At 44.3% G+C, this 14,321-nt stretch overlaps 1 protein-coding gene across 1 annotated transcript in view; it reads left to right on the top strand.

Moving 5' to 3' along the window:
* Positions 1 to 14,321, top strand: part of ADGRV1 (adhesion G protein-coupled receptor V1) — a 1,865,288-nt gene that overhangs the window by 284,182 nt on the left and 1,566,785 nt on the right. Inside the window, exon 17 of the mRNA XM_086963519.1 lies at positions 7,104 to 7,370. Coding sequence (XP_086819645.1) covers positions 7,104 to 7,370 — 267 coding nt within the window. The remainder of the gene's footprint in view (positions 1 to 7,103; positions 7,371 to 14,321) is intronic.

Here is a 14,321-nt window from a genome sequence, read left to right on the forward strand (position 1 = left end):
GTTGTGGAGTAATATTCTCTTTCTCCTCCTGCTGGGGAATGCTTCTCCACTTTCGTCTTCTTGGGCTTCTAGGTAGTTCATGAAATATTCTCTCCAATCCTCCCATTTCATCAAGGGATTGCCCGGTTTGGGTAGGAATGGAATTGGTGTAGTAAGTGAAGACGCTTGCGCGCACATTTTGGCTCGTTTTTCAGGTATTGCCTCTTCCCCTCTGCGAATTCCTGGTGCACTTATGCTCCTATGGTGTGTTTTGTCTTGTTGGGGCTCCAAGGCGCCTCCTTCGCTGTGCTCCGCTTGTTCCGCCAGGGCCCTGGATTCTCCCGTTGGGTGCTTCCGGCTGGGTAGCGTAGCGCCTAGTGCAGCGTTTTTCTTTCTTCTCTTCTCCCCCACCTTGTGGATAGAGCCTCTCTAAGGATTGATTCCCTTTTGGCGTGCTTTCGTAGTTCTTGGGTGTGCCGGTTTGGCCCCTCCCATGAAGCCCTGGCTCTGCCCTCGGCATGGGGTATGTGTGCCCCCTGTCACCTTTGTGCTAGGCTGTTTATGCCCCACTAGCTATGGCTGCTTTTTTCTGGGGGTGCTTGCCTGCTGTGATGCTGTCCACTGAAACACTCTCCTGCTGTGTAGTCTGCTCCTAGACAGTGTTCCTCGTGGCCTCCTTAGCAGCGAAGTCCAGTGGGTACTCGTGTTGCTCCCCTTTGCTTTTTTTTTTTTCGAGCCCCACCCTCGTCGCCATTGTAATGATGCTGTTTTCACTTCAGTAAAGCCCTAGACACTCTTGGGAAGGAAAAGTAGATTTATTCATAGTAACAGGAGAGCGCCGGGAAAAGCATCCGATAGGCTACGATTCCGGCGCTCAGGGCACTTCAAAAATGGCGGCCACGCTTTACGTCATCATGCGGGTGCGTAATTACTAGAGTCGACACTACAACTACTCAAGACGTCGTGTAGATTATGCTCTTCTTTTAAAAGTTCTATCAACTTTAAATTAGTGTCTTTTCTTAAAAGTAAAAATAATGCACCATTTAATGTGTGCAATGTAACTAAGGTAGATAGCTACATAGCAAGAGAGCAGAGAAAGTTGATTATTCGCTGATAATCTCTTTTTTTTGCATGCTGTAATTTTGAATCCAACAAGGTCAAATCAGCCTTCCATCTGGGGTCAATAAAACGAGCTAAAATTGTGTTTGTATATAAATATATTCTCTGTAAAGGGCTTGGCAGAAGTGAGAACATTTTATATTTTAAGTCTAATAGTAAACAAAAAGAATGCAGAAGCATGAAGCTATTGAGCAAATGATTCACAAAGTGCCCATATAATTTGGTATTTTGCTGTGTATGGTACACTCACCTAGAAGTCTTCTGTGCCGGAATTAATTTACTTTAATCCCTTTCCAATCCCATGAAGAAGGCTTAGTGTCTCTCAATCTATGTGAGAAGACACCAGCATGTGCCGGGCACTTAAATCATTGCTTAATCGTTGTTAACAGTGTGTTGTAACTAGCCCCTTGGCTTGGCCCTTCACCCATGTGCCCGTTCCCCCCTCCCTTACAGCTGTACTTGGTACACCCCATGTGTCAACAGGCGCTCGCTCTAGAATGTTGACAGAGCAGCGCCACTCTCAGAAGACAGCTGACGACATCCTTGTAAACCTATGAATAAAGAACTTGTTAACCTTCATATGTAGTGCTGTGAATTACTACATTCTTTGGCGACGAGGACGAGGAAAGCTGTGCCAGGGACAGCGGATGTCGTCCCCTGGTGAAGTCAATGCTGTCAATAAAAGTTTTGATGTCTTAAGGAGGCGAAGCTGAGGAGACGCTTTTAAAAGAAGAGCGGAGTCAGAATCAAGCGCTGGTGGAGAAGATTGATGCGGCGCGAGCGTGAACGGTGCTGACTTCAAAGCACTTCTAGTAAGAGGTCGTGACCCTACAGCGTCTATCCTCCTGTGATTCAGCTCACAAGGTGAGAAGGGCGGTGGGAACCACTATCGGGTGTCGGGCCGGGCACCGGGATTTCCCTTCACACAGTCCAGCGTGGCTCCTGATACCAGCGCGCCATAGTCGGGTGTCATTCAGGGCACAGTTAGCGCGCAGGCAGAGTGTGAAGAAATTAACGGCGCCTGAGAGGAATCTAGCTGTTTCAGCCGGCGGCGTGTTAAAGAGGGATTAAGCAATCCAAGCGACGCGCTGCGCTCTGCGCTTCACAGAGTCAGGGTAACGGTGGCGTGAAGCAGAAAAGGAAAGCCAAACGCTTCGTTAGGTCTACGATGCGAGGCAGCGTGTTTGTCTCGAGATCGTCTTTCATCGTGCTGCACTAATTAACTTAACTCCCGCCCCAGAGCCTGTGAACAAGAGAGAGCATCGAACAGTTTTGTGGAGAAGCTTACCTGCCTTCACCTCGAGACTCCACGAGTTTTCTGACGTGACTGGGGGAGATTGTATGAGGGGAAGTCTCCTCAACAGGAAGGTCCCGCCAGTGGGAGGGGGCCAGTAGTCTGAGGAGTGGCATTTGGTGGAAGTAGAAAGGGGACTACCACAATTTCATCAAAAAAGTGTTCTCTTTTGAATGTTTGTGTTGATTTAAAAGAATAGTGATATTGGTATTCTTTGGGGTCACACAGTGTAAAGTTACAGTGTCTTTACATTTAAAGTTAGGGTTTCCTCTGCATATTTTTGGTCTGCTTCGCAGGCAAGGTCTTTTACAGGTAATTTAACCCTGCATGGCAATGGCGGGGGCGGGCATGAGTCAACCTCCCCCCTTTTTAAATGAATTAGGAGAACCTGACATACCATGGAGGAGGTGGGAAGGCATTTTCAAATCGTATCTGATTGCCATAGGTGGTAGCAATTACACCAATACACGCAAGCAACACATACTACTTCACAACTTGGGTACTCATGGGAGAAAGATCTATGAAGACATAACAGGGAGGTTAGTAGAAGACGAGCATGAGGAAGTGGAGGAAGGTGTCAATGTATATGAAAGCACACTCAGGGAACTGGGAGCTCATTTTAAAGAGAAGATAAATGTAGTAATGGAAAGGCACAAGTTTTTTAAGAGGGTGCAGAAGAGGGAAGAAAAAGTGAGCAATTACATAGCGGTACTTAGAGGGTTGTCTGCTACATGCGAATTTGGGCAAATCACCGACTCTTTGATCAGAGATCAACTGGTGCGGTGCACTAATGACACTAAGACTCAGGAGGAGTTACTCACCAAGAATCCTAACCTAGAAGAAGCTATTAACATAGCCAAGGGTCTGGAACACACCGCGAGATGCATTAGGGAAATGAAATCACCAGAGGGGGCAAGTAAAGAGAGGACAGAAAATAAGCCTAGTACTGAGGGAGAAACTGTATGCAAAGTGGGGGACAAAAACAAAGAAGGGGTGCGTAGTAAGTCAGGCCCCGTAGTGTGTTTCAAATGTGGGAGTCCAAACCATTTGGCAAGTAACTGGAAGTGCCCTGCTAGGAATGTACAGTGTAGGAAGTGCAACAGGTGGGGACACTTCTCTAAAGTGTGCAAAACGCCAGTCAAAAATGTTAATGTCATTGAAGAAACCTCTCAAGGGGAGGAAAGGGAAAGATCATATGTTTTTCAAGTGAGTGGGGATGAGGAAGATGACGTGATCTCGTATCCAAAATGTGATGTTCATCTAGATGGAGTTAAATTTAGCATGTATGCTGATTCCTGCTCCCCCTACACCCTGGTGGATAAAAATGTATTTGAGGAAAAGTTTGCTAATCACCCTGTAAAATTGTTACGACCTGACATCAATCCCAAGGGGTACAATGAAGGGAGGATACCACTGGAGGGCATGGTGACGATGAGGATTTCCTTTAAGGATAGACACACGGTGGGAAAAGTGTATGTATCCTCCAGGGGCTCAACACTGCTGGGCTGGAAGCATCAGAAACAGTTAGGTATCACATTAGACCCAAATAACACAGAACAAGTGATGTTAATTGACCCTGTGGGCATAGCGGTAAACCTTACGGAAGAGTTTAAAGAAGTGTTCAGTGACAATCTAGGTGTGTTTAAGAATTATATGCACAAGATCATCCTCAAGGAGGGGGCAGAACCTGTGGTGCATAAGACTAGATCCATACCCTTGCGCATGAGGGAGCCCCTTGAGCAGGAACTTCAGAGACTGATTAGTCAGGGGGTCATCGAAGAAATAGAAAGTTCAGCTTGGTTAGCCCCGATCGTGATCACGGCAAAAGATGGAGGGAATACCATTAGGCTCTGTGTGGACCTGAGGGGCCTCAACGCCAACATCCTGGTGGACAGATATCCCCTTCCCAGAATAGGCGAAATGTTGAGCACGATTAAAGGAGCAAAGTATTTCAGCGTGCTGGACTTATCATCAGCCTATTATCAGATTAGACTTCACCCAGATTCTCAACTGCTCACTGCATTCACAACCCCGTTTGGAAACTTCAAGTTCTTGCGCATGCCATTTGGCTTGGCGTCTGCGGCTGCGGCCTTCCAAAGAGTTATGCAACATGTATTAAAGGACTGCACGAACACCCTTTGCTTCCAAGATGACATACTAATTTACGGGGGCAATGAGGCAGAGCACAACGAAATGGCTAAGGAGGTATTGAGAAAATTGAGAGAAGTGGGATTCACCACAAAACCTTCAAAATGTAAGTTAGGAGTGTGCGCTGTAGACTACCTAGGGCACACTCTCTCGGAAGAAGGGATCAAGCCGAAGAGTGACCTGATCAGGGCGGTGAGAGATGCTCCTACTCCAAAGTCTAAAGAGGACATTCTGTCATTTCTGGGTCTTGCTGAATACATGGCCAAGTTCATTAAAGACTTTGCGATGGTGTCACAGCCTCTAAGAGACTTGATTAAAAAAGACAGTATTTTCGATTGGGGCAAGGAACAAGAGATGGCAATGAGAGACATCAAGAAGGCCATTATTGAAGCCCCATTCATTGGGAAGTTTGACCCCAATGGAGAGACCATCATCTCGACGGATGCCAGCAACCGTGGGATAGGGGCCACTCTAGCACAAAGAGAGGGGAGCAAAGTCAATGTGGTGGCTTTTGCATCCAGGACTCTCACGGCATCAGAAAAAAACTACTCTACTATAGAGAAAGAAGCACTAGCGGTCTACTGGGCAGTCTGCCACTACAAATTTTTCATCTGGGGAACTCCATTTGAAGTGCAGACTGACCACAAGCCTTTGGTCTCTTTGTTCACAAAAAAAGATATGGAGAGCATGACGCCACGTATAGCCAAGTGGGCAGTCGGACTACAAGCCTACAATTTCAGAGTGTCTTACATTCCTGGACAGCAGAATAGGGTAGCTGATTTTCTGTCGAGAGCGCCGGCGGAGGAAGAGGTGGTGGAGAAGATGAGAAGTGACCCAATCCTGGAGTTGCGGCTCGCAGCCATAGAAAAGGATACCTGGGAGATTCAAATGAGTCAGGATGAGACACTGAAGAAAGTAAGGAGGTTTATACTCACGGGATGGCCGAAGAAGTGTAAAGACATGGAGACCGAGATCCAACCATATTGGAACGTGAGAGAGGATCTATCAGTGGAAGGAGATCTGATATTGAAATCCGGGAAACTGGTCCCTCCAGAAGCTTTGAGGAACCAAATTGTGGAGCTAGCCCATGAAGGTCACTTGGGAAGAAGCCTGAGCAAGGCTAGACTTCGTACGGACTACTGGTTCCCAATGATGGACAGTGAGATGGAGGACAAGGTGCGTGATTGCTACGCATGCAGCTTGAGCGACAAGTCCAAGACCGTGAGAAGAGCACCCTTGTCACCTGTGGAGGTACCTGAAGCTCCGTGGAACAAGCTTGGCTTGGACATAACCGGGCCGATACATGGTAGAGGGCCTCAAGACTGGTACCTTATAGTCATGGTGGATTACTATTCGAGTTGGGTGACCTACAAGGTAGTCCACAACGTGAACACCCGAACGATCATCGAGTTCATGAGAGAGGTGTTCACAAGAGAAGGAGTGCCTGAGACTCTGGTGACGGATAATGGCGTACAGCTTATATCTGAAGAGATGAAGGAATTCCTCAAGGACTGTTCCATTGCGCATGTCCGCACGCCACTGTACTGCCCCAAAGCTAACGGCAAGGTGGAAAGAGTAAACCGCATGGTGAAAGAGTGCATACAGCTGGCAAAACAAGCGGGACGGAACATTGAGGAAGCATTAAGGGACATGCTGTGGGCCTATCATACCACGCCTAAGTCTACCACAGGATGCACACCTTTCGAGCTACTTAGAGGAAGAAAAGCGGGCACTAAACTCACACCCAGTTGGATGGGAAGGAGCCAAATTGTGGAAGCCAACCCCCAGGAGATCAAGAGGAAAATAGAAGCTAATCAACGCAAATACAAAGACTGGTATGACAGGAAGTGGGGAGCTAAGGAGAGAGGATTTCAGCAAGGACAAAGAGTTTGTGTAAAGAAGCCGGAGAGACTGAGAATAGGAGGAGACAAGTTCTATGCCCCCAGTACGATCAAGACTCTTAACAAGAATTCCGTAGTCATGGAAGATGGAAGAATGTGGAGCCAGGACAGGGTAGTGCCAGCAGGTAGGGAAGTTTCCAGGTCACACACCGTGAGGTTTGAGGGTGGAGACGTCAGAGGGGAGACAACATTGGACAGGAAAAGTGGTAGGCAAAGGCACGCCCCCCAATGGCAAAAACAGTACCTAATGAGATAGCTCCCATTAGGATTTCTGTCTTGTTCTGCAATGGTTCTCATCTTCTGTTACCTGTTTCTGTAGGGAGGATGATGTGTTGTAACTAGCCCCTTGGCTTGGCCCTTCACCCATGTGCCCGTTCCCCCCTCCCTTACAGCTGTACTTGGTACACCCCATGTGTCAACAGGCGCTCGCTCTAGAATGTTGACAGAGCAGCGCCACTCTCAGAAGACAGCTGACGACATCCTTGTAAACCTATGAATAAAGAACTTGTTAACCTTCATATGTAGTGCTGTGAATTACTACACAGTGGCATTTTGAGAGGCTCCAAATGAGTATAAAGCATTTTATCTGAGGGTATTTATATTGTGTTTCAACTGCAGTCTCTACCACACAATAAATACTTTTTTTATGTATATATTTTTAGATCCTATTCTTGTAAGAGTTGGAGAAAGTGAAATTGCAAACTTCACAATTATGAGGAACGGATCTGCTGATTTTAGGTCAACTGTCATGTATGCCACCGTCAACGGAGGTGCATCTTCTGAAGAGGGGGACTTTATTCCAGCTACCCTGGGTGAGCTCCTTGTGTTTGAAGTGGGAGACACGATGCACAACATTTCTGTCCTCACCAGTGAGGACGATGTGCCTGAAACTGATGAACCGTTCTACATTCTGCTCTACAATGCAACAGGTGAGAACAACTGGTTCATTGCCGACTTCCTTCTCTTTCTTCGAGTCTATGCACTAATGAATAGTTGTGTTACTTCATCATACAGGGCTCTGCAGAAGTATTTATTTTGAAGCACAGTTAACTCTTTCCTGGAATGGAATATCATGAGGTTTGTATCTGCCCCCATCTATCTGGAATTGTCTACATTTGAGGTTGGGTGATTAGATAGGGAGCGAAAGTGTTTTTTTAAAATTTGCCACGGGCTGCCTCACTAGATTGTGAAAAGTACAGTCAAACAAGTGACAACATTTCCATGGATAATACATTGCTAGAAGGAGTTGTACGAGTAGAGACTGTTTGCATTTACATACACCTTCTTTTTATTAATGGTCTGGTGAATGTTTCTAGATAGAACATAAAAAATAAAAGAGTAATATTTGTTTCCACATATAAAATAACTAGACGGTAAATGAAATTCTTACATGGAATAAAATAGAATCATCTACATTCCAACATGAAATAGCACTATAATACTAAGGAACTGTGTTATTTCCATGGTTTTCATTTTAATGTGCGTCTAGAACTTGACTGTATCCTGCTCCATAAACTGCCTGGGAGTTAAAATTTAAAAATAAAAAGGTTTTTAGTTGAGTTACACTGATTCAATATTTTAGAAATTGGACCATTTATAGATTATTTTTTCAGACTTTACATATATGTTAGTGTAGATGCATAAAAATATACTTCCCCAGGTGTTAAGCTCTTCTTCAGATGGCACCATTCCAAGGGGAGGCACATAGTCAGCATTCTAGGTTTATCTTGAGGTCATGTGTGAGGGTAAACCAGTTCCAACTGGTTGGTCTTGTGAGCAATCCAGGTGGCAATTACATCACTCCGTGGTCCTCTTTCCCATGATATTCTTTACTGGCTGTGGACTGATTGTGCAGCAAACTGTCCCTGCAAACCTGTCCTGCTAAAGCTCGTCTAGTATTCAAAGTTCAAAGCACATATTGAATGAAATTCCTATGTAAGAAACTGTATAATTTAAGACTCCTACGTTGTCAGCATCTGACAGGGTCGGAGGATGTGGAAATCGAATATATCCAGCTAGTCCTGGCCGTGTGGCCCCTTTATTACTCAGGGGACCCATTCTAACATTTGTGCGTGTGTGTGTTTGTGTATGTTTGTGTCTGTGTGTAAACAAAGGGATTTCAATGTACTGGTATGTCTATAATTTGCAGGTCGTTGCAATGGTTTATAAGCATGTAAATGCAGTCAGGCAGCATCTATAAAGCCTCAAGCTTCCCCCATGAGTAATTTGTTTCAAAGGAATGCGCTGTGAGTTCAGTTATCACAAATGTAACTGCCCCTCCCATGCATCAGGGACACCTCTATTCTTGAGATGTTGTGTTATGCCTCTCAGTAATTTACTCCTGTCACCACAGGAGGAGATACCATTTGAACTGAACAGATTCACTAACACATGGCATTCAAAAACAGAGAAAACCGTGGATGGGAAAAACCTTTTAAGAGTCAAACTTGACTAACCTACAGTAAATAGGTGCTTCCTAATTTTGTCTGTAGGAGGTACCCTGATTATTGCGGATAGCTCCCTGTACTTGTAATGATTATACTTTTAAGTGTGCATATTCAAAAACTACTCAAAGGTAAACGAATTCTATATGCCACTGTTTGGGCACCATGTTGCATAACCAGGGACTCTGGCTCAGGTCTACAAGGTTTGATTTTACTATCCACAGGTGCCTGGACTGAGTGCAGGTTAATGTACCCCCACGCAACCTCACTGACCGTACCTGCTGGTGTGATGTCCATGCTTTGTGGATTAATGGTAGTCCCATAAAGGGTTAATGTATTTTTCTAACCCGATTTTGTACTTTAGAGTAGCATACTCGAGTATTGCACTAAGAAAATATAGATTTACAAAACAGTAATCTCATCCTGTTGCATAGTACATGGGTAATAACGACACAGAATATAATGAAAACAGCACTTATCCACCTTGCTAGCAGCAAGACTAACATGAACAGTTGCAACATATTTCGAATGATCCTAGCAGCCTAACACCCTAACAACTACTTCTTTATGCTATGAGAGCATGGAGTAACTAACTTGTTTCTAGAGTTTCTTAAGACCCAGGGCACCACATACCTGTTCACATCTCATTAGCTGTGATTATCAGACTTCAGCTCGGAGAGAGTGTTCCCTTCAGAAGGAAAATACATGATCATTGGCCTCCGCTCCACTTCTCACTGTATCGACTCTCAGCTTTAGAGTGGATGCTGCAGCAGTCTAGCAGAACCTCTTGTGATAACCTGACGCAAAGGCCTCTCGAATTTCGTGGTCAATTCATGAGGTTTATATAGGGTTGACTTTTAGACTACATTTGGGTACTTTAGAATAATCCAAGCCATTACCGGTCCGAACGAGCATGATGAAAATGTGCCAACTTGGACTACATGTTTATTCTATATGTATACTATCATACTTTGAGACGTAGACATGTGTAGCTTGTAGCAGGCTTGAGTCGCCTTATGTATTAGCAAAATCATTGTTTATATGGATTGAAACTTTCACAAGTTCTGCAAAAGCCAATGATATGCTGAATGTGGACCAAAGGTAGCCAGGCTAATTTAACATGCTCAAAATGAAGTTTGGCATTGGGAGTTTTATGGCATCTAGATAGAAACATTCCTGGCAATAACTTCCGCATATGAATGAAAGTGCCACTCATAATTGCACTGGTACACAAATTCATTTGCTTGTCAATCTAAAATAATACACACTCACAAACTCAACAATCATATGCAAGATAAATTAACCCCTTTGCCGCGGGGCTAATTCCCCCGCGGCGCAGGGGGGAGGGGGGCCGCGTGTGGCGCCGCGGTACTCATGACGATCTCAGCTCATCATGAGGCACAGTGGAACTGTGCTCATGCCGAGCTGAGCTCGTCATGACTCCGCCCACTTAATGGAACACCCCCCACAGGAGGGGAATTACCCCCGCGTGGGCGTTCAACAGCAGTTATGAGGAGCTCAGTCCTCATAATGAGCACAGCTCCACTGTGCCTCATGACGAGCTCAGCTCGTCATAAGTGCCGAAGGAGTTAAAAAAATAAAAGTAGAAAAAAGAAAACATACTGCTGCCCGAACATGATGAAAGCATGTTTGCAATAACAAATAAAATGAAACATAGCAGCTTCTCACTGTCTTATAATGGTACTGTGCATATTGTATCATTGGTTTAAAGTTCAAACAGGATGACCAAATTCAGAAGCAACATGTTAGACATCTAAACAAGATACAATGATACACTATGTACAATACCATTCCAAGATACGGGAGTGGAGTTGGCTTAATGGCTAGGGCGGTCGACCTTGTATCTGGGGAACCAGGTGCGAGTCTCGGTAATGACGTGGAACATCCTGTGGCTCTGGCCAAATCACTTAATCTCCCCGTGCCTAACAAAAATTAATGTGTCATCGAGTAACGCAACTGGTGCTCGTGTAAAGCGTTCTGATACCCGATACCTTCGGGTCAAGTTTTGTGCTATACAAAACTCTGTATAAAGATGGGCAACTAGTTTAGAAGCAGTGGCTGTGCTGGATGCAGTATACTGCAGATGAAATAGGTGGCAAGCAATAGCCTGGTAGCACAGTCTAGGGTCTGCACTACATGTTATAAAGTAAAGATAAAGAAGGAGAAGGAAAGAAATTAAAGGGATTCTAAAAAGAGAGAAAATGGAAAGCTAAAGAACTCTAATGTTAAGGCATGTCTGTTTTTTACCAATACATAGCTATAATACTGTGCTTCGAATGCAACTGTTTTTTTCAAGCACGGTCTGGTTGGTAAGTGTTTTTTGACTTGACTATATCTTTGGTGCTGTGTGACAAATCTTCACAAAATTTTTCTAGGAAAGTATCAAGTTTGGAAAGTTTTATGGTTCTCCGTTAAGTGGGGGCTGAGAATAAGGGCAGGGTCAAAAAATGTGCATTTCCCCTCTTAATTCCAATAGGAAGGTTAGACACAACTACACCCCAAACTGCTTGACTGAATTACACCAAATTTGGCAGAAAGATGCCTCTTGGTCCAGAAAGAGTGCTTTTTGTTATTTTGTGTAAATCTGTTTGGTAGTTTTAAAGTTATTTTTAAAAACAATTGTAAATCTAGGACGCGGATCCTCTGGGTATCGACACTCCCTGTGCTGAAATCTGATTGGCTGACAAAACTTCCACCAGGAAGTTTTGGCAGCTATCATGGGACCCCACTTCAACCGAGTCCCAACACAAATGCTTAAAAAAGGGGGCAGTGTAAAGTTCCCTGACCCCATAGCTCTGGGCTCAAAGGGACACCGCCAGGGCAAAAAAGCACTTTTAAAAAATTTGTATGCCATGAAATCGTGACTGAGCCACAATTGTGGACATTCAAAAATAAAAGGGGTTGCGCTTGGGGCACCAATCCTAGTGATCATTTTTGCCACAGGGACCACCTCCTCCCCAGGGCTTTATTGAAAACAAGGAGGGGGGCCGCAGGGACCCCCTCAATTTTGATCCAATAGCCCCGGTGTCCACCACCTTCCCAGGCTTTATTAAATGGGAGAAAGGGGGCTGCACAAACTTCTCTCCAGGGGCTTTACTATGCCCTGGGGCCACCTTTTCCCGGGGGCTAAATAAAAAGGAATGAGGGGGTGTACAAAACCCCTATGCACTTGGGACAATCACCCCTGGAACCAAATGACTTTAACAACTGGGAGGCGATCTGTGTGCCCCTCCTCCCAGGTGATTCAGGCCCCAGGGACCACCACGTCCCAGCGGCCAGCCTGTGAAAACAGAAGGAGAGGACCATATAGCCCCCGCCCTGGAGACATATATATATGGCCCTGGGGGTCCCCACCCCAAGGGCCAGATCCTGCTCTCTCCAGAGGTGCCCACCCTCGGGAGATAGATGTTTGCTTTTCCTTGGCCGGAGCTGATAGCTCCAGTCAAGCAGAAGTAAACACTATACTTTCAGCAAGTGGGAGCTGTAAAACCACTTGCTGGAAGCGAAGTTTTCATCTCTTTTCATGCCTGTAGACCTGCAGACTGGGAATGAGATGAAAATATTTTTTTTGTACACAGGGAGCTGCATTTCCAGCAGCTCCCTGTGTACTATATAGTACTTCCTTTTAACTTATATATATATATATATATATATATATATATATATATATATATATATATATATATATATATATATATATATATATATATATATATATATATATATTTAACAACAGCAAGACAACAGGAAATCATCCGGCACTCCAAAGTAGGAAAAAGTCTTCCGGCACTCCAAGGTAGGAAAAAGTCTTCCGTTTATTTAAATGACAAGTTTTAACATCATATAACATATATATATATGTATCTTATCCCAAAAGTGCACAAAAAGGTCTCAGCAGTACCAGGCAGACCCATAATTTCCACCATTAACAGTGTAGTGAGCATCTCTCACAATATGTGGATTTCTACCTACAGGAATTTGTTAAAAGGTTACCCAGTTATGTTAAGGACACAGGGGATTTTATAAACAAAATCAATTATATCATATGGGAAGAAGGCTTAATGTTAATCACATGTTACATTGAGTCGCTTTATACAAGCATCAATCATAGAACTGGACCCTTGAAAGTAGACCATGTGAACATTATGAGCACAACAAAATATTAGATTTGATCTCATGGTGCTTACACAATAATTTTTTCTTGTTCCGTAAGGAGACCCTGAAGCAAATTAGGGGCATGGCTATGGGATCCTGTTTCTCCCCCACCTATGCATGCTTGCATGTTGGCTGGTGGAGGGAACAGGTCCGTAAAAAGATCCATCACAGAACATATGTGCATCACGTGTTGCATTGGCTACGATATATTGACGATGTATTCATCACATGGAATGGGAAGAGGGCAGTGCTAAGGATTTTGTCACAACTTTGAATGTTAATTCCAGTAACCTCAACTTCATGTCCATCATAAGCAGCACTAAGATTTAATTTTTAGATGTACAGATTTCAGTAATGGACAATACATTGGAGACTACTTTATTTAGAAAAGCCACAGCAGGTAATAGCACATTGCATGCCAGTACTGGGCCACCCAAAACACCTTATTGAAAGCATACCCTATGGCGAGATACTCAGACTGAAACGCATCTGTAGTACGCAACACAAATTTGAAAGATGCACACAAGATACTATGAAAAGGCTTACAATGAGGGGGTTTAGCGAAAAGGTGCTAACTAAAGCTACAACCAAAGCACAAGAAAGGCCAAGAGAGATTTTACTACAAACTAAGGAGGGTGAGAGTGGTGACAATAACATGGAAGAAACCCCCCGCCTCATTACCACTTATTGTAGACAAGAGAGAAAAATAAATTCCATCATTAGGACAAATTGGCCTATTGTACTTACAGATGGTTTATTAAGAACTCGACTCCCAGAAACACCTACAATCACATATAGAAAATCCAAGTCCATGAGGAGCCAACTAGTCAGAAATAGCCCAGAATTGGGAACAACAGGTACATGGCTGAAACCGAGGCATGGTTTCTATAAATGTTCCTCATGCTGTGCCTGTAAGTTCGACACTAACACTACTTACTATGTTACTCCATTTTTAGAGGAAAGTGTGGCTATCAAGGGCAGTTACAACTGCAGGACTGAATTTGCTGTATATGTCTTGACTTGCACCTGCGGCTTGTGTTTTGTTCAGAGCACCAAGCTGCAGGTTCATGTCAGGATTTTGCAGCATCTCAGAGCGATAGTAAATAATGATAATTCTTACCCTGTCGCAAGACACTTTAAAGCCACACATGACAATGATTTGAGTTGCCTTACATACTATGTGATTATTGATATTGCACCCCTCAGAAGAGGGGGCAACAGGGAAAAACTCCTTAGGCAGCTTGAAACACGTACCATTCT

Source organism: Lissotriton vulgaris, chromosome 3_1 (assembly GCF_964263255.1).
Source record: "Lissotriton vulgaris chromosome 3_1, aLisVul1.2, whole genome shotgun sequence".
Classification (NCBI taxonomy): Eukaryota; Metazoa; Chordata; class Amphibia; order Caudata; family Salamandridae; genus Lissotriton; species Lissotriton vulgaris.